At 47.8% G+C, this 24,894-nt stretch overlaps 3 protein-coding genes and 2 pseudogenes across 6 annotated transcripts in view; all 5 read left to right on the top strand.

Annotated features, from left to right (window-relative positions):
• LOC147340025 (melanoma-associated antigen B3-like) overlaps nt 1-10,803 on the top strand; it is a 112,805-nt pseudogene extending 102,002 nt beyond the window's left edge. The window contains exon 2 of the transcript XR_015159200.1: nt 9,227-10,803. The product of XR_015159200.1 is annotated as a melanoma-associated antigen B3-like (transcript). The remainder of the gene's footprint in view (nt 1-9,226) is intronic.
• The window catches only part of LOC147340028 (melanoma-associated antigen B1-like), a 63,154-nt gene extending 39,132 nt beyond the window's left edge, over nt 1-24,022 (top strand). For 2 of the 3 annotated variants that reach the window (XM_086388381.1, XM_086388379.1), the window contains exon 2: nt 22,452-24,022. In XM_086388381.1, the coding sequence (XP_086244507.1) occupies nt 22,510-23,520 (1,011 nt within the window). In that variant the 5' untranslated portion in view covers nt 22,452-22,509 and the 3' untranslated portion in view covers nt 23,521-24,022. Of the gene's footprint in view, nt 1-17,730; nt 18,710-22,451 lie in introns of those variants that run through there. The other variant, XM_086388380.1, reaches the window with a different exon arrangement.
• LOC147340029 (melanoma-associated antigen B4-like) overlaps nt 1-24,894 on the top strand; it is a 113,033-nt gene that overhangs the window by 39,122 nt on the left and 49,017 nt on the right. The gene's annotated exons all lie outside the window — the stretch shown is intronic.
• LOC147340030 (melanoma-associated antigen B4-like) overlaps nt 1-24,894 on the top strand; it is a 49,678-nt gene that overhangs the window by 10,780 nt on the left and 14,004 nt on the right.
• Nucleotides 11,980-14,091, top strand: LOC147340031 (polyhomeotic-like protein 2 pseudogene; annotated as a pseudogene).

Raw genomic sequence — 24,894 nt, forward strand, 5'->3', positions numbered from 1 at the left:
ACAAAACATTTCACAATTCATATGGAAACACAAAAGACCCTGACTAGCCAAAGCAGTCTTGAGAATGAAGAATGGAGCTGGAGGAATCAACCTTCCTGACTTCAAATTATACTACAAAGCTACAATCATCAAAACAGTATGGTACTGGCAAAAAAAAAAAAAAAAAAACACAAATATACACCAATGGAACAAAATAGAAAGCCCAGAAATAAACCCATGCACCTATGGGTACCTTATTGTTGACAAAGAAGGCAAGAATATACAATGGAGCAAAGAGAGTCTCTTCAATAAATGGTGCTGGGAAAACTGGACAGCTATGTATAAAGAATGAAATTAGAACACTTCCTAACACCATACACAAAGATAAACTCAAAATGGATTAAAGACCTAAATGTCAGACCAGAAACTATAAAACTCTTAGAGGAAAACATAGGCAGAACACTCAAAGACATAAATCAAAGCAAGATCCTCTATGACCCACCTCCTAGAGTAATGGAAATAAAAACAAAGTAAATAAGTGGGACCTGATTAAAGTTAAAAGCTTTTGCACAACAAAGGAAACTATAAGCAAGGTGAAAAGACAACCTTCAGAAAAGGAGAAAATAATAGCAAATGTAACAACTGACAAAGGATTAATTTCCAAAATATACAAGCAGCTCCAAATAGGGAAAGGAGTATGTCAAGGCTGTATATTGTCACCCTGCTTATTTAATTTATATGCAGAGTACCTCATGAGAAATGCTGGGCTAGATGAAGCACAAGCTGGAATCAAGATTGCTGAGAGTCATATCAATAATCTCATATGTAGTTGACACCACCCTTATGATAGAAAGTGAAGAAGAAGTAAAGAGCCCCTTGATGAAAGTGAAAGAGGAGAGTGAAAAAGTTGGCTTAAAACTCAACATTCAGAAAACTAAGATCATGGCATCTGGTCCCATCACTTTATGGCAGCTCGATGGGGAAACAGTCACAGACTTTATTTGGGGGGGGGCTCCAAAATCACTGAGGATGGTGACTTCAGCCACGAAATTAAAAGATGCTTACTCCTTGGAAGAAAAGTTATGACCAACCTAGACAGCATATTAAAAAGCAGAGACATTACTTTGTCAACAAAGGTCCATCTAGTCAAAGCTATGGTTTTTCCAGTAGTGATGTATGGATGTGAGAGTTGAACTATAAAGAAAGCTGCGTGATGAAAAATGGATGCTTTTGAACTGTGGTGTTGGAGAAGACTCTTGAGAGTCCCTTGGACTGCAAGGAGATCCAACCAGCCTATCGTCAAGGAAATTAGTCCTGAATATTCATTGGAAGGACTGATGCTGAAGCTGAAACTCCAATACTCTGGCCCCCTGATGCAAAGAGCTGACTCACTTGAAAAGACCCTGATGCTGGGAAAGCTTGAGGGCAGGAAGATAAGGGGACGACAGACAATGAGATGGCTGGATGGCGTCACCGACTCAATGGACATGAGTTTGAGTAAGCTCCAGGAGTTGGCGATGAATAGGGGGGCCTGGCGTGCTGCAGTCCATGGGTTGCAAAGAGTCAGATACAACTGAGTGACTGGACTGAACTGAACTGAACAAGCAGCTCATACAACTCAATGCCAGGAAAACAAGCAAACCAATCAAAAAGTGGCAAATAGAGCTAAACAGACATTTCTCCAGAGACATACAGATGGCTAACAAACACATGAAAAGATGCTAAACATCGCTCATTATTAGAGAAATGCAAATCAAAACCACAATTAGATATCTTCTCACACCAGTCAGAATGGCCATCATCAAAGTCTACAAACAATAAATGCTGGAGAGGGTGTGGAGAAAAGGGAATGTTCCTGCACTGTTGGTGGGAATATAAATTGATACAGCCACTATGGAAGATGATATGAAGATTCCTTGAAAAACTAGGAATAAAACCACCATATGACCCAGAAATACCACTCCTTGGCATATACCCTGAGGAAACCAAAATTGAAAAAGACACATGTATCCCATTGTTCATTGCAGCACTATTTACAATAGCTAGAACATGGAAGCAACCTAGATGTCCATCAACAGATGAATGGATAAGAAAAGTAGTGGTACATATACACGATGGAATATTACTCAGCCATAAAAAGGAACGCATTTGAGTCAGTTCTGATGAGGTGGATGAACCTAGAACCTATTATACAGAATGAAGTGAGTCAGAAAGAGAAAGATAAATATCATATTCTAATGCAAATATATGGAATCTAGAAAAATGGCATGGAAGAATTTATTTACAGGGCAGCAATGGAGAAACAGACATAGAGAATAGACTTATGGACATGGGTAGACGGGAGGGGAGGGTGAGATGTATGGAAAGTGCAACATGGAAATTTATATTACCATATGCAAAATAGACAGCCAATGAGAATTTGCTGCATGGCTCAGGAAACTCAACAGGGGCTCTGTATCAACCTAGAGGGGTGGAATGGGGAATGAGATAGGAGGGAGGTTCAAAAGGGAGGGGATATATGTATACCTATGGCTGATTCATGTTGATGTTTGACAGAAAACAATAAAATTCTGTAAAGAATTTATCCTTCAATAAAAATAATTTTTAAAAAGTACTTCTGTAACTTGTCAAAGAGTGTTCTGCCTAGGTTCTCCTCTGAGAGTTTTATAGTGTCTGACCTTACATTTTGATCTTTGATCCATTTTGAGTTTATTTTTGTGTATGGTGTTAGAGATTATTCTAATTTTATTCTTTTCCATGCAGCTGTCCAGTTTTCAGAGCGCCACTTATTGAAGAGACTTTCTTTTTTGGTTTGCTAGTATTTTATTCAATATTTTTGAATTTATGTTCTTCAGTGATATTGGCCTGTCATTTTCTTTGTGTGTGTGTTTCCCTGCCTGGTTCTGCTATCAGGGTGATGGTGGCCTCATAGAATGACCTTTGGAGTGTTCCTTCCTCTGCAATTTTTTGGAAGAGTTTGAGATGGACAGGCATTAACTCTTCTCTAACTGTTTGATAGATTCACCTGTGAAACTGTCTGGTCCTGGGCTTTTTATTGGAAAATTTTAAATCACTGTTTTACAGTACTTGTCATTGGTCTCTTCACATTCTCTGTTTCTTCCTTGTTCAATCTTGGAAGGTTGTACCTCTAAGAATCTGTCCATTTCCTCCAGATTGTCCATTTTATTTGCATATAGTTGTTTGTAGTAGTCTCCTATGATCCTTTGAATTTCACACAAGTGTATTCTTAATGAAACCATCCCTGATTACCTTGTGGTGTGAGCATAAAGGTAAAATGAGGGAGTGTAATGCAGGAAAATTCTCCCCCCACAGAAAAACAAACCATGAGCCCGTGTTAGAGGAATTTTATACAATTGGACACATTCTGGTGTTTCCTCACTAAAAAGTCTAGTCCTCTTTTGTATCAGCCAGAATAGCAGGGAGTTAGAATTGAATTGCTTGTGTGTGTGTGTGTGTGATGTTAAAAATCAAATGTTACCAGGAGAAATAGCCATTGGTTGTGGTGCTAAAGGCCATGGGCTACATAGAGGACTTGCGGTGAATGTATTCCCCCTGGAAATTGCCCAGACATCTAGACTCGCATGTCTGTAGTCTCTGCTGGAGGGGTAAAATGATTTGGTCATCTACCAGAAAGATTAAACCTCAGCATGCTCAGAAAGGAAGTGCAGAAATCAGTGTTTTAACATGTGTTCTCCTGAGTTGCTCTCTGAAACTCAGCTCTGCCTGAGTCTAAGACAGCTTCCTCTTTCACTTTCTTCAATGTGATGCAATAACTCTTTCACCCTCCTCCTCACTAGGTAAGATTTTCAAGGTGGAGAGTGAGACAGAGCCTGAAATTCCATGGGCCTGTCTTCAGTAGACAAGCTGGTCCTCAGCACATGGCAGGGTGGAAATATTAGGAGCCTCTGACCAAATGGGCTCCAGTCATGGAACTGGACAAATTCCTTAGAAATTGGGTAGCACGTGTGACTCTGAAGCTATGGTATGACAGCCACCTCTAAAGGAAAACTTTTCAGGGTTCTTTAAGTGAACCCTCAAATGCAAATTGGTCACCTTGAGACTGTCCATTTTTCTCAGTGGCTTTCCAGGGAATTCATACAGCCAACTCTTCCCAGAAACCAAACTAGGAGATGGAATTGGGTCCTAAATTAAGGAGAGATGCCTCTAGTTTGCCCCTTTTTCTTCTTAAAGTAACAAAGTGCTCTGAGCCAAGATAGATAAGTCCTGATGGCTTTCCTACAGCTCCCATGAATACAAGGGTTTTCCAGGGGAAGCCAACATTTCTGTGTCATCCGGAGACCTCAATTTCCTAATAAGAGTGCTGGTTGATGTTGGCTGCAATCCATGAAGGCTGGCAAGAGGCAGCAAGCATTGGTTAAAGACAGTTGGTCCAGGCTCTCTGCTGGTCAAGATGTAAACTATTTTGAGCACTAGAGTGGAAGAAATCAGTCAGTCAACTGCAGAGCTCAGTTAGGACTGATAAGTGGCCAGGAAGAGCCAAGACAGCTGACCTAACAGTAATAAATTCCATCCAGGCACCAAAACTCCAAATTTAAAGCAATAGCCCCCCCCAAAAAAAAAAACAAAAAACAAAGCAATAGCCTATAAAGAGACATGTGATAATCACCTTTCTTAAATACCAATTAATCCAACCTTGTCAATGCTTATATAACACTCCAGTCCTGTTGGTACAAAAATCTTGGACCTGGGATTATCATTTTTTATACAATTTAAGAACCATTAACCAAATTGAGGATGATTTCCCACAAGCTTGAAGAATGTACAAAGAGAAATGGGGGGATTGAAACAAAACACTGAGCAGTTTAAAGTGGTTTTGCCTTCTTAAAACACGTTGTTGATTAATCAAACCTTGAGTTATTTTTAGAGGCAGCACTGTGCATGTGCAAAAAGGAGCCTATGTTTCCAGGATGACTGCAGAACCAAGAGGGTTCAGTCTCTGGAACTCTCAGAGTAGGAATGTTGCCAGAGGAGAACTGTATGAAGTCCTTCAATACGGAAAATCTGGCTTCTAGCAACATGAATAGCTTACATGAACTAATTCAAGACTAGCCAAATAGTTTCCAAGTTTATAGTTCCCCTAAACCCTTTCATTTTACCCCAGTTTCTGGGTTGAGGAGACAGATTTGAGAGCCCCGCCTCATGTCTTCTTGCCACTCCACCTTGAAATAAAGTTTTTTTCTCAAAAGCCCATTCCATAATATTGGCTTTTAGGTGCATCAGGCAGTGAGCCCTTGCTGGGGAACACTAGTGACTGATAGGCCTGGAATTAGATTCCTCTCTGAATTCCTCTAGATCTGATGCTGTTATACTCCTCTTGGCCTAAAGCAGAACTTGTGTTCCTTAACACTCGAAAGTATCTTGGGATAAAAGTAAGGACTCTGGATATATTCCAATACACTTCATCAGGCACAAAGCCTTGAAGGCTACCTCAGGAAATGACAGCAATAAGGAGGAGAAATAGATGATAGTGACAATAAGATCGTCTCTCTATGCAGTTTCAGAGAACTTCAATCAAAAGAGCAGAAAACCATATTGGACTGCTCCTTTCCTTTAGAAATGTGCACATATCTCAGATATGGTGGGTTGGGTTCTAGATCACTGAAATAAAGTGAATATTGCCATAAAGTAAATCATAGGAATTTGGGGGATTCCCAGTGCTTATAAAAGTTGTTAATCCTATTGTAGACTTACTAGAAAATGTCTAAAAAATGTACATAGCTTAATTTAAAATTAGAATACAGCTACAATAGTAACAGAGACCTGATCAGAGCACCATAAGGAATAAAATATGCGAAGAGTTTAAAATATTTCACAAATTTACAAAATGTGGCCCAGGGACCCCAAGTGAACACACGGTTTTGGGGAAATGATGCCATAGTTATGTTCAATGCACAGTTACTGTAAACTTTCAGTTTGTAATGAAACACTATATGTGAAGCATGGTTAAGTGAAGTACAATTTTTTAAAGGTATGCCTATAAATCAATTAAAACAATTCACCTAAGAGACTGACTCTGGCTAAGTTTTTTTTTTCTTTTAAATTAAATTAATTGGAGATTAATTACTTTACAATATTGTGGTTTTTGCCATATATTGACAAAAATCAGCCACAGGTGTACATGTGTCCCCCCCATCCTAAATCCCGCCCCCTCCAGAAACAGATCAACATTTTTCTCTGGGAGCATACCCCATCCTGCCCCCTGCCTTCTGTGACATTTTCCCCATCTCACATGAAGTCTGGAACATGAAACTGTAAGGTTTGCTTTAGGGACACTGCTCAAGATTTTGCAAGGATGTGGTGTTCCCCAGGAACCTATTATTCCAAGAGATAGACAAAATGAGGGCCCACATGAGTGAGGACTGGAGGGACAACCACCCTAAAATATAGGTCATTCAGAGACCTGCCCAAACTTGTTCTCAAACCTAGAACACGCAGACAGGATACTTGTAATTCCCTATTACAAGTCTTAGAGTTCTCTATGAGGTCAAAGTCTCAGTCGAAGAAGAATGGCCTCAGTTCAGTAGAGGGAGAATCTCAGGTTGGAGGGTCAGGTCCCAGGACTGGCCAGGATCATGATGAGGTCCCTGAGTGAAGAAAGAAGTACCACTAGACCCACAAATGAGGAGGCTTTACACACCCCTGCCCCTATTCCTAACCCCAGAGGCTCCAGGCAGAGTTATAAGGATGAGAAGCCTCTTCATTTCTGTCTGGTCTCAGTGAGGGGAAGGGCTTTTTCTCTCAGGATCAAACCTCAGTTCTGCAGAGGAGGGTGTCTTGGCCATCACCACAGTGAAGGTGAGGCCCATCGGTGCTAATGAGAGGGTCTCTCCCACCAAGGAGGAAGGCTCACAGAGTGGCACTGCCACTGTCAAGGAGAGATGCTCAGAGACATGTCCTGACTCCCCACTAGGGATATGGGGAGGCTAAGGCTTTGTTTGGGGGCAGGAGGACTTAAGGCCATAGAGTAAGGGGACTCAGGCTCTGACAGACGGTACAGGTCATCCCTAGGGGATGACCCAGGGACCGCTGAACACTGAACGATGGAGTCCCCACAAAGCCCCACCCCTGCCATCATCCCTCAGAGATCCCACACAGGGTAGCCATTGCCAGAATTGGCTCCCCCCAACTTTCGTGCTGGTGGCAATGAGCTCTGATTGTTGTTCAGGGTGTTCGTTTAAACGAGAGTGGATTCCCAGGACTGATCTGAAGGCAAGGTGAGGACCTGAATGTGGACTCATGGGACCGTTGCTCCTCCTGTAACAAAGCGAAATCCACCAAGTCTCACCTCTGTGACGGCAGGGGATGGTTCCTACAACACTGTTAGGCTGAATTATCAGTAAATCTTGATCTAAGAGATTGTGTAAGATCAAAGAGATTACTTGATTCTATAATAGAAACCTAGGCCCCAACTCCAGCCATGGGGAGAGGTCCGAGTGCTAACTCAGCACTGGCAATAAAGATGGTGACACAAAGCAGCACCCATGCGCTCAATTCCCTGACTTCTCCTCTGCTGAACTCTAGGAGGTGAAGCTCTGTTTGGAGGCTTGTGGACAGAGTTCAGGTAAGGGACGAGTGTCAGACTCTAATAGACATGAAGATGGAGACTCCGAATGAGGACCATAGGACACCCTCCCATGGATTTCCCCAACCCCACCCCCTGCGTGCCCCCATCCTCCCTGTGCCCCCATGTCCCCGAGCTATCTGACACCCTGTGCATCATGGCCAGAAATGAGTCATCCTGACTTCCGTTTTACAGTTTCCTGGAAGTAAGGACTTCTATCCAGCAATCAGGCCTCTGGCGGCAGAAGGTGGATTCCCAGCACTGGTCCAGAGTCGTGAAAACTGAGTTGCGACTGAGGCAGGGGCCACTCAGCCCATAAGCAAGAGGGCTGCACTAAGTTTCACTGCTGCTGTGAGCCCTGGGAAGCTCCGGCAGAGCCATCAAACTGAGTTCTGCCTGGGGAAGTCTCAGGGATGGGAGGGCTTTGGTCAGGCATAGCCCCTGCTTGCAGATGGAGGATACCTCTGTCCTAATTGCAGTGAATTTAGAACCCTAAATACTGATTGGGAGGCCTTCCCGTTTAGGGGTGGTTTCACAAAGCAGAGCGCCTACGTATCTAGGGGGCTCGAGTGAAGGGTAGTCATGTATGTCTTATCCTGACTTTGCCCCTCCAGGAACTCGGGGAATTCAGGACTTTGCTCTGAGGCTGAATTACCCAGGTTATTGGTGGGAGGAGTCCTAAGTTCTACCCAGACTGGAACGAGGTCTAAGGTGAACACCAACTCTAAACTTAAGTTGTCATAAATTTTGGCTCTTTTCCAAGTGGAAACCTAGCATATCTGTGAAGCTGAGTGAGTCTTCTCACTTTTGTCTGGAGAGTTCAGAGATGTGAGGATGTTGGAATATGTGAATGGCCTCAATTCTGCCAAGGGAGGAGGCCCAGGGCTTCAGAGGAGTCAGCATGAGGACCCTGAAAAAACAATGTTGATCACTCTCACCCTAGAACAGGGAAAACAATACAGAGCACCATCCCCCACCCCCACCCACCACACAGCACTGACAAGCCCAGGCATGGAAGTCAGGTGTATGTGAACTCTCCTTTCTTTCTGATGGTATGGGATTGGTGAGAGCCTTTGTCTGAGAGGAGGTACACCAGGGCAGCAGACACCGGTGTCCCAGGCTCTACCTAGAGCCAAGGAAAGACCCTGAAAGGGGACGGAAAACCCCAGTGAGCCCAGGACAGAGTTCCCTAGAGCTGACTGCTGTGGGTGCCCCCTGCCAGGGACACTGGGCTGAGGTACCTCTTCACTTCTTCAGGTATTACAGGAAGATGAGGACCAGCCTCTGGGGTATAAGCTTAGAGCCGCACAGAGGAGGGGGCCCTGCGCCTGCCAAAAGTTGATAGATTATCCTGAATTTGAACTGAGAGGACCCCCACCCTCCAGAATGGAGGGGGTTATCCTCAAGGACTGGCCCACTGCTCCTCAGCCCCAGGAAGCAGGCGGCAGGGCTGGCAGGCTGCAGCCTGAGTCTCAATTATTTTGACAGAGTTCTCAAGAGGACAGGGTGATCAGATCAGGAGTCCTCTGGGTTTGTAGAGCAGTGCCCACATGGAAACCTGCAGAGTGGGCCTTCTTAAAGACCGAGTGGTGCCTCCCTGCTGTGGGCACTCACACCCACTCATTCTCTCTCCTCTCTGCCCAGATCATGTGCTGTTCTACCTGCACTCCTGCCTGTTGTCCTGACCACAGTCACCATGCCTCAGGGTAAGAAGGCTAAGTTCCACACCTGTGAGAAACGCCACCAGGCTCAGCATGGCACCCAGGATCTGAGGGGCACTCAGGTCACTGCCACCACGATGGAAGCACTCTCATCTTCCTCCAGTCCTGGTCCTGGGGTTGATGCTAAGGGAAAGTCCAGTGCTAGGTCTTGTAACCATCTCAAGAGTCCTCAGGTGGCCATGGCCACCACCACTGTGCCTGCAGGTGTTTCTCCCACAAGATCATCCAAAAGAACCCTTGGGAAAATTGGGAAAAAGCAAAATTCCTCTCAACCCCCTCTCTCCAATGTGCGGTCTGGAAAACACTCACTAACCAGGCAGACAAGACTGTTGGTGCAGTTCCTGTTACGCATGTGTAAGATGAAAAAGCCCATTAAGAAAGCAAATATGCTGAAAATCATCGATAAAAAGTACCAAAATTGATTCCTCAGAATCCTCAAAAGTGCTTCTGACAGGATGGAGGTGGTATTTGGTATTGACGTGAAGAAAGACAACACTGCCAAGCATTCTTATGTCCTTGTCAGCAAGATGAATCTCACCCGCAATGGGATCGTGCACCGTGGCAGGGGTTTTCCCAAGACCGGTCTCCTGATGAATCTCCTCGGTGTGATCTTCATGAAGGGCAACTGTGCCCCAGAGGAAGACATCTTGGATTTCCTGGGTAAGATGAATATCTATGCTGGGAAGAGGCATTTCTTATTTGGGGAGCCCAAGAAGCTCATCACCCAAGATTTGGTGCAGATGAAGTATTTGGAATATCAGCAAGTGTCCGGCAATGATCCAGCATGCTATGAGCTCCTGTGGGGTCCGAGAGCACACGCTGAAGCAAGCAAGATGAGAGTCCTGGAGTTCCTGGCCAGGATTAACCATTTGGATCCCAGTGCCTTCCACTTTGGGTATGAAGAGGCTTTGAAAGATGAGGAAGAGAGGGCCCAAGCTAGTGGATGTCACAGAGTTCCCCCAGCAGTTCCTTCCACACCTAGTGAAGCTGAGGCAAATTCTGCACTTTGAGGCTCAAGAGAGTAGTCAGTGTTCCAAGTAGTATAGGACTGGACGTCACCGAGGATTCATAGTGTAAAATACCTTGGTGTTCCTGTTCTGTATGGGGAATTTAGAAAGAAACTTGTGTTTTTAAGTTCTCTACTTTTCTAATGCTGCTCCTAAATGAAAGCTTATCTAGCTTATAATCTAAGTGTATGAATGACATCAGTCACACTTTTATTGGTCTTAAGGATAAGAGTTTTTCTGTTGTGTAAAGCAAATGGGGAAGCTTCCATCTTATTTAGTAAGCCAGTTCAAGACAAAATGGAATTGCAATATGTTATTTCCTTGAAAATATGAAAAAGTTAAGCAGTAAAATATGTGGGATCAAGAAACATAGGAAAAGTAAGATGGTATTTGGATTCCTCATGCCTTGTACTCTGTGTTTTACAAAATTATAAACAACAGTATATACTTGGTTAATTCAAAATGTAGAATTAAATTCTAATAATTTCAACCTCATGCTCACAGGCTCATTTATTCCCTGAACATGAACTGAGCCTCTGCTCATAGTAGGCTCCATGCTAGTACTTGGAGAGCTGAGAAAAAGATCTAGCCACTGACCATAAAATTACAGAGGCGACAAGCAGCTGTCATGCAAAGGAAATGGTGACATGACAGCAGTCAAATGTAAATTCCCTGATGCAAGGGAGTGGTGGGCCTTGGGAAAATAGAAGTCCTTAAGTGGGAAGTAATTATAAGTTGTGTGCATGGCATGCTTGATGAGGCTGTGGCAATCGTGACCAGGGACCAGGTTCTCACATGGTGGGCCGCATAGTTTAAAGACAAAGCCTGGGATGGGAAACTGCCCTTAACAGTTACAGGCACACTTCACTCTGTTGCATGTTGTGTTATTGTATTTCACAGGTACTGCTTTTCTTTTCTTTGTTCTTTTTCTTTACCAAATTGAAAGTTTGTGTTAGTCAACCTTGCTTCCAGCAAGTCTTTCGGCTCCATGTTTCCAACATCGTTTGCTCACTTCATGTCTGTGTGTCACGTTTTGATACCTCTTGCAGTGTTCACACCCTCAGCAGCAAAAATAATGGACTCAGTGAAGGCTCAGATAATGGTTAGCATCTTTTTTCTTTTAGCAAAGAGGTGTTTGTATTTAAGATATCTATATTGTTCTGAGGCATAATGCTATTGCCCACTTAATAGCCTACAATATAGTGTAAACATAAGTTTTATGAAAGCACTGGGAAACCAAAAGTTTGTTGTGACTCAATTGTGATATTGACTGTCCTTCAGGGGTTGGAAACCAAACTTGCAGGATTTTCTGGGTCTCCCTGTGCTTTGGGATTGTGAGTAAATCAGACAGAAATCGCGTGAACCTGGCGTGGAATGTATCCTGTAGCTCTTGTTCCGGTGCAGGCAAGCAATGTGCAGATTAGATGTTTTATTCACGTTGCCTTCTCTCCAGAGAGTTTCTGAGAAATCAGGCTGAGGTCTCCACGGCGGCTGCAACCCTAGAGCGCACGACGCGCAGGCACGCAATCCGCCGCCGATGGCACCTCTACCCTGGCCTCGCGCCCCTGTCGCCCTTTGTGGACGCCGGCTCGCCGGTGCAGTCGGATGCGCCGCGGCAGCCCTGGGCCCGGGCTCAGAGGCTCCCGGTGGAGAGGAGGCGGCCCGCCCGGCCAGGGACCCTGCGCGAGGTGGTGGCCGGCCGAGGGGCTGCGTAGTCCCCGCCCGGCCAGGCCCAACCGGGCCCTGAACAGAGACAAGGCGGGGCATTGTTGATGCACTGACGGACCTCAGCAGCCCTGGCATGACCTCAGGGAACGGAAACTCTGCCTCCAGCATCACTGGCACTGCCCCCAAGAATGGTGGGACGCTCATCTCTGCTGGTGGGGAATCTCAAGAAGTATGCACAGGGGTTCTTGCCTGAGAAACTTCCTCAGCAGGACCATACCACCACCACTGACTCAGAGATGGAGGAGCCCTATCTGCAAGAATCCAAAGAGGAGGGTACTCCCCTCAAACTCAAGTGTGAGCTCTGTGGCTGGGTGGACTTTGCCTACAAGTTTAAGCGTTCCAAGCACTTTTGTTCCATGGCTTGTGCAAAAAGGTACAACGTGGGGTGCACCAAACGAGTGGGGCTTTTCCACTCAGACCAGAGCAAGGTGCAAAAGGTGGGAGCCATGACCCACAACCGCCATCAGGCCAGCAAAGCCAATCTGCCAACACTTACCAAGGATACCAAGAAGCAGCCAACAGGCACCATACCCCTTTCAGTTACTGCTGCCCTGCAGCTAACACACAGCCAGGAAGACTCCAGCCGTTGCTCAGATAACTCAAGCTATGAGGAACCCTTGTCCCCCATCTCAGCCAGCTCGTCCACCTCCCGCCAGCAACAAGGCCTGCGGGACCTGGAGCTCCCTGACATGCACATGCGGGACCTGGCAGGCATGGGACGCCACTTCCTGTCAAGTGAGCCCACCAAGTGGAACGTGGACGATGTCTACGAATTCATCCGCTCTCTGCCAGGCTGCCAGGAAATCACAGAGGAGTTCCATGGCCAGGAGATCAATGGGCAAGCTCTGCTGCTGCTCAAGGAGGACCACCTGATGAGTGCCATAAACATCAAGCTGGGGCCCACCCTCAAGATCTACGTGTGCATCAGCATGCTCAAGGAGCAGGGCGGTGGAGGGAAGGGCCCCCCGCTGTGGGGCGTGGCTGGGGAGGAGGTCTCGGAACCTCCTTGGTGGCTCTCAGGGGCCTTTCTTTCTGTGGGAGGGGCAGAGAGGTAGGTGGCACAGAAGATGGGGCTTTATGCTTGTAAATATTTGATAGCACTGGCTTCCTCCAAAGTCCCACGACTCTAGCCCCGCTTCTCTTCCTCTCTTTCTGTCCCCCATTTTCCAGGGGGTATGTGGTCAGGGCTCCCAAGCTGAGTTGGGTCACTTCCCAGGGCAGCCGTCGGGCCTGGAGAGAGGCTTCGGAAGCCCTCGCCTGCCTTCTTCCTCTTCTTTCTCGGGGCCCAGATCGCTCTTCCGTTGCCAGCTTCTCCCACTTCAGCCTGTTACTGAAGCCGCCAGAAGGGTTCTCCCCCCTCACCCCTGCAGGTGGAGGGAGAGAAGCTGGGCCCGCTTTGGCCACACCTGCTAGTACAGCCACCTTAACGCTATGTGTGTGACTGTGTGGGAGCCTGGACTGACTGACGGGCCGAGAGCCCCCCTGGCATCTCCAGGTGTTTTGTAAGAAACAGCCACTTAGTGCTTTGTTCTGGACTCCACTCAGCCTCGGGATGGGGAATAGGAAAAAGCGCTGCCCCGGTGCAGAGGCAGGATCAAAAAGCGATGCAGGTTAGCAGGAGATTTTCCTTTCCAGATTATCGTGGTGTCTCTGCAGCCCTTTCCTTCACTGTTGACGCCCCCCGCCCAAACTGCCCTGCTGTGTCACAGACGGCATTAAGGAAGATGCCAGTGGGCTGGGCCAAGCTGCGCCTCCTGGTCTTGCCTGTCCACTCACCCTGAGAGCCCAGTGGTGGGGCCCAGAGAACGTCCAAGGGCGGAAGAGCTGGAGTGACCGCCGAGGTGAAGAAGGCAGCCTTCAGCCTCGGCTCCCACACTTCTTTGCCTCTGGAACTTGCTGGCAGCAGTGTGAGCTGCCGATGGAGGAGGCAGGGCAAGAAGGGCAAGGGCCGGCCTCTGACCTGCCCTGCACACTGCTTGCTCCCGGGGAAGAGTTGGAGTCTCCCCAGGGGAGGGTGGGTGCCCTTCTCAGTTCGTTCTATTCCCTACTCATACCCCCAGGCAGGGTTGGAAATGAAGGACTTTTTAAACCTTTAAAAAAACAAATACGTAAAATCCATTCCTTCTGTGCCTTTCTCCCCTGGGGATGCCTTTCTGTGATCCTGAAGAGCTTTTTTTCACCTGCAGGGAGAGGGTAGGTCCCTGGGCTGGTAGGGGGATGACCACCTTAACTGGACAGCATATCCTCCACGCTTTGCGGTGTCATTTGAGGGCACACTCAGCCCCGGTTCAGATCCCACCTGTTCTTCATGGGTATTCCTTGGGAGTGCAAGGTTCCAGGGCCTCTTCAACTCTGAGCCTCCCCGACCCACCACTGCCGCTGGGGAGACAGGACGCTGTTCGTCAGGAATACCTGGCCCACCGGAGGCAGAGCCCAGAGCTCCCCACCCTCACACACACACCTGTGGTACGTGCGGCTCCGTGTCCAGCACCACCCTTGGGGTAACTCTGCCTCACTCAACAGCTGAGCATTCTTTGGATGCTGGAATAGCAAACTGTTAGGAGTCTCTGCCTCAGGAGGCAATTGCCTAAGCCTCGAATAAAGAAGGGGCCTGCCAAACACAGGCTGCTTGTGCACTCAATTAGTCTGTAACAGAGGGGCCCAGGGAGACTGATTAGCAGGGACCTTTTAAGAACTAATACCCACATCTTGATGACAACTGCGGAAAACCTTTAAGATGTAACTACTTCCTGGAGGAAGAGGAGAAACAAACAACTGACTAGTTGACCACCCACAGGATGGAGCTAGGACTTGGGAGGTCTGGTCTGCAGAAGGTCGGGAATGGCTAGCCAGACCGGGGCCAGCATGGGACCCTGGGCTGAGGGGGAGTGGGGAATGTCCCCCAGGAAGACCCCCATATTGCCCACCCCACTCCAGGGCAGGGGAGCGGGCCACTGTGGCCCGTGCAGCTTGGCGAGTCCATGCTGGACCTCGACTTCCACTTTCTGGAGGACAAAGCCAGGCCCAGCCAGAGTCTGTCCTTGTATGTGAGGTGGGAGAGGGAGCTGAAACTCCTGAAAGAGGATAGGGTGGATCTGCAGGGCTGCCTGACACAGGTAAATACACCCCTGCTGTCTCTTCACTCTGGGTGGAAGGCCTCAGTCTGAAGGGTGCTTCCTTCAACATATATTCGCTCCTGATATTCATGCCTTACATAGAATTTTGCAAAACTTTTGATCGTGACTGACAGTTTTTTCCCCACACTCATATATGTACTGAGATGTATGTAACTGAAGCAAAACAGAATAATACCTACCCTGATGTATAAAAATAAAAAAAGAAATCAGGGTGACAGTCCTCTGAGGTGGGATGATGCCCAGAATCCGCTAGAATGGCACACTCTTTCCTCGCTGGGCATAACTGTCAGCTTTTAGGTTGTGAATATTTTTTAAATCTACAGTTCCTTCTCATTCACCCTCCCATAGCCCCTGGTAACCACCACTCTACTGTCTGTTTCTTTGACTTAGACCATTTTAGATTCCTCATGTAAAGGACATGCAGTATTTGTCCTTCTGTGTCTGGCTTATTTCACTGTACCATAATGTCCTCTAGATTTATCCACGCTGTCATGACTAGACAGGTTAGCTTCTTTTTAAGGCTGAATGATATTCCATTGTATGTATATTTTACTTATTTATCCATTCATCTGTCACTGGACAGGTAGGCAACTTCCCTGTCATGACTATTGTGAGTAGTGCTGCAGTGAACATGGGAGTGCAGAGCGCTCTTCAAGGTCCTGATTTCAGTTCCTGTGGATAGTAGTGGAATTGCGGAAAGTATTATGTGATATTTTTGATTTTTTGACGAACCCCTATACTGTTTTCCATACTGGCTGTACCAATTTACATTCCTACCAGCAGTGTTGAATGTGTATAGTTTACTAAGAAACTTGCAAACTGTCTTCCAAAGTGGTTCTCCCATTTTGCATCACCACCACCAAGGAATGAGAGTTCTTGTTGATTCATATCTTTACCAGCATTTGGTGTTTTCAGTCCTTTGGATGTTAGCCATTCTGAAAGGCATGTCGTGGTATCTGCTTGTTTTTTTTTAATTTGCAGTTCCATAATGGTATATGATGTGGAGCATCTTTTCATATGCTTGTTTGACATCTGTGTTTCTTCCTTGGTGATGTATCTATTCCTATCTTTTCTCCATTTTTTATTAGATGTTAGTTTTCTTCTTATGAATTTTAAGAATTCTTTGTATATTTTAGATTAGAGCTTTCATCAGATATATCTTTTGCAAATATTTTCTCCCAGACTATGGCTCATCTTGTTCTCTTGATGGTGTATTTTTACAGAGCAGAAGTTTAAAGAGAATGGAATCTAGCTTATCAATTATTTCTTTCACGGATCCCCATCACTTTTTTCTTTGATGATCTTTTGTTGATCGATTGATTTGCTATGTGGCACATGGGATCTTAATTCCCCAACCAGGGTTTGAACTGACACCCCTTGCACTGGAAGCACAGTTTGTGTGTGTGTGTGTGTGTGTGTGTGTGTGTGTTGAGGAATAGCAAATTAACAATATTGTGACAGTTTCAGGTGGACAGTGAAAGGACTCAGCCATACATATGCACATGTCCACTCTCCCCCAAACTCCCTTCCCATCAATACTGCTACATAACACATAACCAAAATAATTAAGAGTGATAAATAGAGGAGACAAATAGATAATGCTCAGTAACCATATGGTAATCTGCATGTGCAAAATCAGATACCCTCAAGTGATCAAGGGCTTACAAGATTATCTGGTGCTATCCTTCTATGTAGAAAGTAAATATTTTATTATTTGTACTAAAAATATTTTTTTCAATTTATTCTTTGGCTGTGCTGGGTCTTAGTTGTGACACTCAGGACCTTTGCTGCCATGTCTGCAGGCTCTTTAGTTGTGGCATGTGAGATATTTAGTTGTGGCACATGAACTCTTGGTTGTGATATGTGGGATCCAGTTACCTGACCAGGGATTGAACCCAGGCCCCCTGCATTGGGAGCACAGAGTCTTAACCATTCAACCAACAACAGGAGGGTACTGAAAGTAAAGATTTTTAAACTGCCCTAAATCCGGCGGCTCAGATAGCAAAGAATCTGCCTGCAATGCAGGAGACCTGAGTTCAATCACTGGGTTGGGGAGATCCCCTGGAGGAGGGCAACCCACTCCAGTATTCTTGCCTGGAGAATCCCCATGGACACAGGAGCCTGGCAGGCTGCAGTCCATGGTGTTGTAAAGTGTCAGATATGACTGAGCAAATAAGCAGACACCCTAATCTGGCTGAAGAGAAGGAATATATCAGCTCTTTTTCTCTGACAGCATAACATCTTTCCTGAGTTCCTTGATTTCTGCTGCATGTTCCTAATCTTAGATTACTTTTGGGACCAAGACCTGTTTTCTCCAACATTGGCTAGAGGTTAACTGTTCAATGTCTGTAGGAATATGCATTTCCCAGGAAGCCTTTAATCAAGTGAAAGATGCTGATATGGGAACCTCCATGAAGGAGGGTTGAGGAGACAATCACTGCTGAATAGAGCAGTCATCCAAAGACTAAGAAGAGGAATATTAGATCAGTAGAAGGCAGAGACCCAGGTTGTAGTAGATGTAGTATGTTGAGCAAAAGGAATCCGAAAGGACTAGAGTTGCATCCCCACTGTCTGCTCTCAGAGGCCCTGATGGACTACGATCACATGAGCATCACCCTGACTTCCCACTTGGAATTCTCAGGAGACTAGGACCTTGATGTAAGACAAGCAGCTTCATAAAAATAGAGAGTGGAGTTACAGGATTCGTCATGAGTCAATGTGAGGACCTGAAAGTGAATGCATGGTAGCACACACTATAAAAGGAGGCCCTGGAAAATCGCTGATGCTGTGGTCCCCAGGAAGCGCTGGGCACAGATGTCAGGTTGATTTCAGTCTGGAAAGTCTCAGCGAGGTGAGGCCTTTGTCTAATAGGATCTGCCTGTTTCGCAGAGGGACGGACCTGAACCCAAGAAGGACCTCACATGCGATGCTGAGTGTTAGACAGGACCCCTGGAGAGGGAGCCAAACAGATTTCTGTAAATTCTTAGCCCTGAGAGACCCAGAAGAGCTACTTCTGAGTGGCCCCCTCATTTAACCTGTGTGATCTTAGGGAGGATAGGGCCTCCTCTAGCAGAATCGGACCCCAGATCTGCAGAGGGGGGCATCTTGACCATAACTGGACTTAAGGTGAGGACCATCAGTGCTAGTGAGAGGGTCTCTTCCCCTACGAAGGAGGCTCACAGAGTGGCGCCCCCTCCTGACAAGCAGAGATGCTCAGAGCAGCACCCTGACTCCCGACACTAGGGACTTGGGAAGGCGAGGGCTTCGTTTGGGAGCTGGAGGACTCGGGTTCATAGAAGGAGGTGTCCTGGGCTCTGATACACTGCACAAGGAGGACCCAGGGCTGGATGAATATTGAGCTACCGGGTTTCTGTAGCGCCCCGCCCCCGCCTCCTGCCCCTGCCCCGCCCCTAGGAGACCCCACGTACGAACGTATGCAGGGCTCTTCTTTTCCGCTTCCGAGGCGAGGAGCGCGACTGGTAGCTGCAGCGTCTGTTCAGCGGAGATTGTGTGCTGGACTCGTCCAGAGCCAAGGTGAGGACCTGAATGTAGCTGAAGTGAATTTCCCAACCCCTCCCTGTAAGAAAAGTGACCCAACCGCATCCCACCCCTGCAATCTGCAGTGTAACATGGCCTGTCCCGAGTTGCGGGCCGAGGGGCCATCTTGTTGCCACGTGGAGGGTTGGTGGCGGCTCGGGCGGCTTTGTTGAAAGAGGATGGACTCTTTATGCGTTGGAAGTGGTATTTGCCCTCAACAGGTGAAAACATGGGGCTTTCATTGCTCACAGGGCTATCTCCTTCCAAAGTGGTGGCTGCACAGAAGCCATTCCTGCCACCAATGGCTGCAGTGCCGCGCAGTAGTGGCCCCCAATCTTTTTGGCACCGGAGTACCGGTTTCTTGGAAGACAGTTTTTGCATGGGGTGGGGTGCAGTGTGGGATGGGGTGTGATGCGGTGGACAAAGGAGGGTGGGGTGGCATGAGGGTAGGGTAGGGTAGGCTAAAGGGATGGTTTCAGGATGCTTCAAGCGCATTACATTGTTTACTTTATTTCTGTTATTATTACATCCCCTCCCGCTCAGATCATTAGGCATTAGAATGGGAAGGTTTGGACCCCTACCATAGGGGTCCAAATTACCATAGAGTAATTCAGGCTGAGAGAACCCGTCATTTTTGCATGGTGTGTGGGAGCTGGCGGGCGTTGTGGATAAGGGACGTTCAGGTAGAGAAAGGCCTTTATATAAAAGGATATGGACCTAGAGGGTATTATGTATGTTAAGTGAAATGAATCAGAGAAAACGAAGTACTATATGATTTCACTTCTGTGAGGAATCTGAAAAACAGAAACAATTGTAGAAGCAAGAGAGAAAAAACAGATGGTTGATGGGGGTTAGGGTTAGGGGGGTGGGGGAGAAGAGAAATAGGTGAGAAAGGTTAAGATGTAACTACCAGTTACATAATAAAAAGCAATGGGTGTGAAAGGTAAATAAATAAAGACATAGAATGATAGATAAGGTAACCCCATTAGGCTTAGGGAGGAGTCTCAGCCTTAGAAGGAGTCAAGCTAAGACCTTCAGTGCTAGTCAGCAGGCTGGCATCCAAGCGGATTGCTGCACTAAGGAGCAGCCCCGCTCTCAGATCTCGGCATCCCCAAACAAGGTAGCTGGATATGGAGCCCCCAGCATCTCCTCTAGGCACTCAGGGAGGTGAGAGCTTTGCTCTGGGGCATGCAGACTCGGGTCAGCAGAGGGAAGACCCCAAACCCTACCCAAACTGGAGGCCAGAATCCTGAGTGAGGACTGAGGGAGCCCCTGACTCCAGAACTGGGGCAGGGGGTGGGGGTTGAGAGTGCTGCCATGGTGGTTAGCAGCATAGCCCCAAATCATTTTTGGTGGAATGTGTCTCACTCTGTCAGCTTGCGTCCGGGAAAGGTGAAGACCTTTCACAGGGTCTTGGGCTCAGGTCTGCAGAAGGCAGAGTCCCAGAAAGGATGCGGTGTCGAGGGAAGATCCATACACGGTAGAGATAGCCACATCTGATGCCCCCTCAGGTGTCAGCCCTGGGGGTCCCAGGGAAGAGCTGGCCAGTTCTGGTGCCCCTGACTTTTTCCTGTGGGGTCCGAGGGAGATGAGGGCCTTGGTTTCAGGTCTGCCTGCCCAGGTTAGGAGAAAACGAGGAGTCCTAGGCCGTGAGAGATGTTGAAGCACCAATTCTATGTGAGGAAGGAGACAACTGACTCCCCCAGAACAGAGGAGCCCACACAGAGTGCCACCTCTGCCGTCGCCCTGGGAAGCCGGGTTAGAGCTCTCAGGCAGAGATGCCCTCTCATTTTCTCCAAGGATGGTTTCAGGGACATTCAGGTTTGACGCTGATGGGTGAGGCCTCATTCAACATAGGGAGGAAGCCCGGTTCCTAAAAGGAGTCACAGTGGTAACACTGAATGAACATGCGAGAACCCCACCCAGAAGGAAGTGAACCACATAGTCGCATCACTCCTCTCAGACCTGGGAGACCCAGCATGGGGATCAGATGACCCCCACTTGCTTCTGCCCAGAGCCTCGCAGGGAGGTGAGGAACCTCGTTGATGGGGGTATGGGTTCAGGTCCGCCACTGGAGCATTTGCAGCTAGTACCAGGAGCCCAGAAGAGGACCTAAGAATTGAGGGACCATCCAGCTACCCCGTGACAACAGAGGGCAGTGCAGAATCTCTTCCTGACTGTCTGCATCAGGAGTCCACACACAGCTATAGCTAGACATCGGGAAAATGTCGCTGCTTTCTAGTGGGTCTCAGGGAGATGGGGGACTTAGTAGGAGGGGAGAGATCTCAAGAAGAGACAGAGATTTCCTGGTCTTGCCAGGAGTCACAGAGTCATGATAAGGACCCAGAGAGATGACTTAGATGAGCACCTACCCAAAGCAGTGGGGGCCTGCAAAGTCCCAGTCCCTGTCTGCCCTGGGGCACCTCAGGCAGAGATTGCCAGAGGTCACCCCTCACTTTCAGCCCCAGGAACTCAGGGAGATGTGGGCCTTGATCTGAGGCCAGAAAACTCAGTGTGGACTAAGGGAGGAACATAAATCACATCCAAGTGAGGACGAAAGGGGCCAGTGATGACAGAACAGTGAAGTCCCACAGAGTCCAGCCCCTGCTGCCATCCCAGGGAGGTCAGGGACAGGGATGACTAGAGGTGGCTCACACTTTCTTTCACCTTAGGAACCTCAGCGTGCTCAGGTCAGCAGAGGGAGAATTTCTAACATTTTCCAGGACTCACAGAGAAGATGCTGAGGACTATGGGAAACTCCCAGAATTCCTTGCACTGTCACTCCTTGGTGCCCCCAGGCATACATGGCGGGCAGAAGTGTGCCTCACTCACAGCTAACAGGGAAGTGAGCGTCTTAGTCTAATGAGTCAGCAGAGGAAGGAATCTTAGACTCTCCCCTAAGTAAAATCTGGGGACCTTGCATGAATAGCACCCATTACAGGGCCTCAACCTCCTGCTGCAGTTCTTCAGGCCCCAGAGACCGTGGGCGGTAGGGCCAGGTAAGGCCACCCTGGCTTTCCCCATTCGATCTTAGGGAGCTGTTGGCCTTGCTGTGAAGAAAGGTCCTCAAGCCAGGAGAGAAAGGAGCCCCCAGATCCTCCCAGGAGTCAAAGTGGGGACTGCAAATGAGGACTGAAGGTAGCACGCTCCCCCTTGCAGCTAATCAAACGAACAATAGAGTCTTGCCTGATCCTCCGCTGAGGCCCCTCATTTCTTTGTGTCATTTCTAAGGGAGATGAGGTTCTTCACCTGAAGGGGCAGCACCAGAGGCAGGAGGGAGGGGCCCACACCCTTGGTGTTGACAAGATGAGGACCCTGAATGGTGGAGAACCGAGTTCAGGACAGAGCAGGCCCCCAGAACTGCCAGTGCCATCCACCCCTACAGTGTCCACGATTTGGCTCCTTCTCATGGGTCCCAGGGAGCTTTGAGGTGTCACCTTTCAAGCAGCACATGGCAGGGGTCCCGGCCCCACTAAGAGCTGATGTGACAGTTGTGTGTGTGAACGAAGGGACCCAGAAAGGGCCCCACTCCCAGGATCTTCTGTCATTGGAGGCAGCCACAGGCAGGCTGTGGCCTGAGGCTGGCACGCTCTCACTTCTTACACAGGGTTCTCAGGGGATAGGCTGACCAAGAACAAGAGGCCAGTGGTTCCTGGAGTAGGGCTCTCAAGGAAAGGGGCAGAGCAGCCTTATTCCCTCCATGCTGAAGGAGCTCATCCACTCATCTTCTCTTCTCCAGGTTCCAGCATCACCTACTTGCCTGCCTGCTTCCCTGCCAGCTGTGCCTGCTGATAGTCATGCCTCGGGGGCAGAAGAGCAAGCGCCGTGGGCGTGAGAAACGCCGCCTGGCACGCATGGAGACCAAGGATCTCGGGAATGCTCAGGCTGCTGCCACCCCCACCCCTACTTCTGGGAGTACGCCCCCAGGCTCCCCACCTGCCGGTGCGGGCCAGAAGCCTCAGGGAGCTGCAGCCACTAGCTCTCCTGTTGCAGGGGCTTCACGCCCAAGATCTAAAGCACGTGGCAGGGGCCAAGTTGAGGAACGTGAAAATTCTTCCCGGGCCTCAACCTCTGTTAAGACCGCTCCTCTAGATCCTCTGACCGAGAAGGCAGGAGTGTTGGTCAATTTCCTGCTTGATCAGTTTAAGATGAAAGAGCCCATTAGGAAGATAGATATGCTGAATCTTTTTCACAAAAGGTACAAGACACGCTTCCCCGAGATCCTCAGGAGAGCAGCTAAATGCATGGAGCTGTCATTCGGTCTTGAATTGAAGGAAGTCAAGCCAAATGGTTACTCCTACACCCTGGTCAGCAAGATAGGCCTCATCAGTGATGAGGTGCTGAGCAGCAGCTGTGAGGTGCCGAAGAATGGGCTTCTGATGCCTCTGCTGAATGTGATCTACGTGAATGGCAACCGCGCCTCTGAGGCTGATGTCTGGGAGTTCCTGAATGTTCTGGGCATCTATGATGGAAAGCAGCATGTAATCTTTGGGGATCCCAGGAAGCTCATCACGGAAGAGTGGGTGCAGCAGAATTACCTTGTGTATCGTCAGATTCCCGACAGCGATCCCCTGAGCTATGAGTTCCTATGGGGCTCAAGAGCCTACGCTGAAACCAGCAAGATGAAGGTGCTGGAGTTTTTGGCCAAGATCAGTAGTACCATCCCCAGTGCTTTCCCGTTCCATTATGCTGAAGCTTTGGGAGAAGAGAAGAGATCCCGAGGCAGATCTCTAGTTAGGTCTCGTGGTGCTGCCAGGGCCACTGCCCGCTCCAGGGTCCCACCCAGAGATCCGTCCAGTGCCCAGTGAGTTCTCAGGCGGCAGCTTCACTTTGTTTGACCAATACTGCCAACCTTTCAAGAAGTGAGAGGCTAAAGTAGGGCTGGAAATGTCAATACGTATCTTCTTTGTGTTCCTGTTTTACACTATTACCTTTCAAACGTTGTGTCATTTCCTAGCACATTTGTTTAGATTCAGAATCGAAATTTACGAATGACATGGATCACAGATTTGTTGTTGTCTGTCAGATCTAAGAGTAAGAGTTTTGGTACTGTGTAGTGTAATTCAGAAAATCCTTCATCTTTGGGGATCCAGAACAAGATAACATAGCTTTGGAATAGTAATTTTCTTGGAAATGTGGAAGAATGTTGTAGTTTTAAAACAGATGAAAATCAAGTAAGCTGTAGTCAAGTTTTGATTTATGTTATTCACCTTTGTCTCTCTCTCTATAACATTCAGTAGTACCCTTAGCGATATATTTAGATGTTGTTAGCTTATTCAAGAATGCTGATAAAAACAATAAGAAACTACATTCCTTGCTTGGTGGCTCCTTTATTCCCATCTTTACTTGAGCATCTGCTCTTCAGAAGGTTCTGTGCTGGTGGGGGTGATGCAAAGATAAAGGAGACCCTGTACCTTCTTGTAGATGTCTTGTGTATATGAGCAGTGATTCCATAAGGAAGGTGGTGTGATGATGTAAGACAAGTGACAAAAATCAGGGAGGATGCTGGGGAGGGAGTTGGGATGAGAGCAGTGAGGTATAAATTCTCTCAGCCTTTATTCTCTTAAAACTTTGAGGTTTGGTATTTTGGCCAAGGTCAATGGTAACATCCCCAGTGCCTTCCTACCCGATTATGAAAAGGCTCTGAGAGAGGATGACGAGAGAGCCCGAGCTGCAGTCAGGGTTTATAGTCCTGCCAAGGCCAGTGTGTGCTCCAAAGTCACATCTAGCAGTCCCTCCAGCCCCTAGTCAGGTCTGAGGCAACTATTTCACTGCGTTCGACCAACACTCCCAGCCTTTTAAGTTGTGAGAGGCTAAGGTGGGGCTGGAAAGCTAATCATAATATACATCTTCTTTGTCTTCCTGTTCCTTCCTGGGAGGTCATTTTAAGTTGGCTGCGTGGTGGGCTGGATGAACCTGTGATAATGGTGAGCCGGGCCCAGATCCCCAGATTGTGGGCCTCAAAGTTGGGAGGCTGAGACTGAAATGAGAAGCTTCCCTGAACAGTTACCCTGAGATTGTGAGTCAACCAGAGGGAATCTCCACCTGGGGGAAAGAACAGAAGGTGTCCAGTGCTCCTGCCCCAGTGCAGGTGAACACAGTCCACAAACCAGATGTTTGATGCATATTACTGTCTCCTTTGTGATTGGATGTTGAGATGTCACTGTGCTGGCACTCTGGGC

The sequence above is a fragment of the Bos grunniens genome, chromosome X, assembly GCF_055505025.1.
Source record: "Bos grunniens cultivar Pamir isolate PY7600 chromosome X, Bosgru_T2T1.0, whole genome shotgun sequence".
In the NCBI taxonomy this organism is placed as follows: Eukaryota; Metazoa; Chordata; class Mammalia; order Artiodactyla; family Bovidae; genus Bos; species Bos grunniens.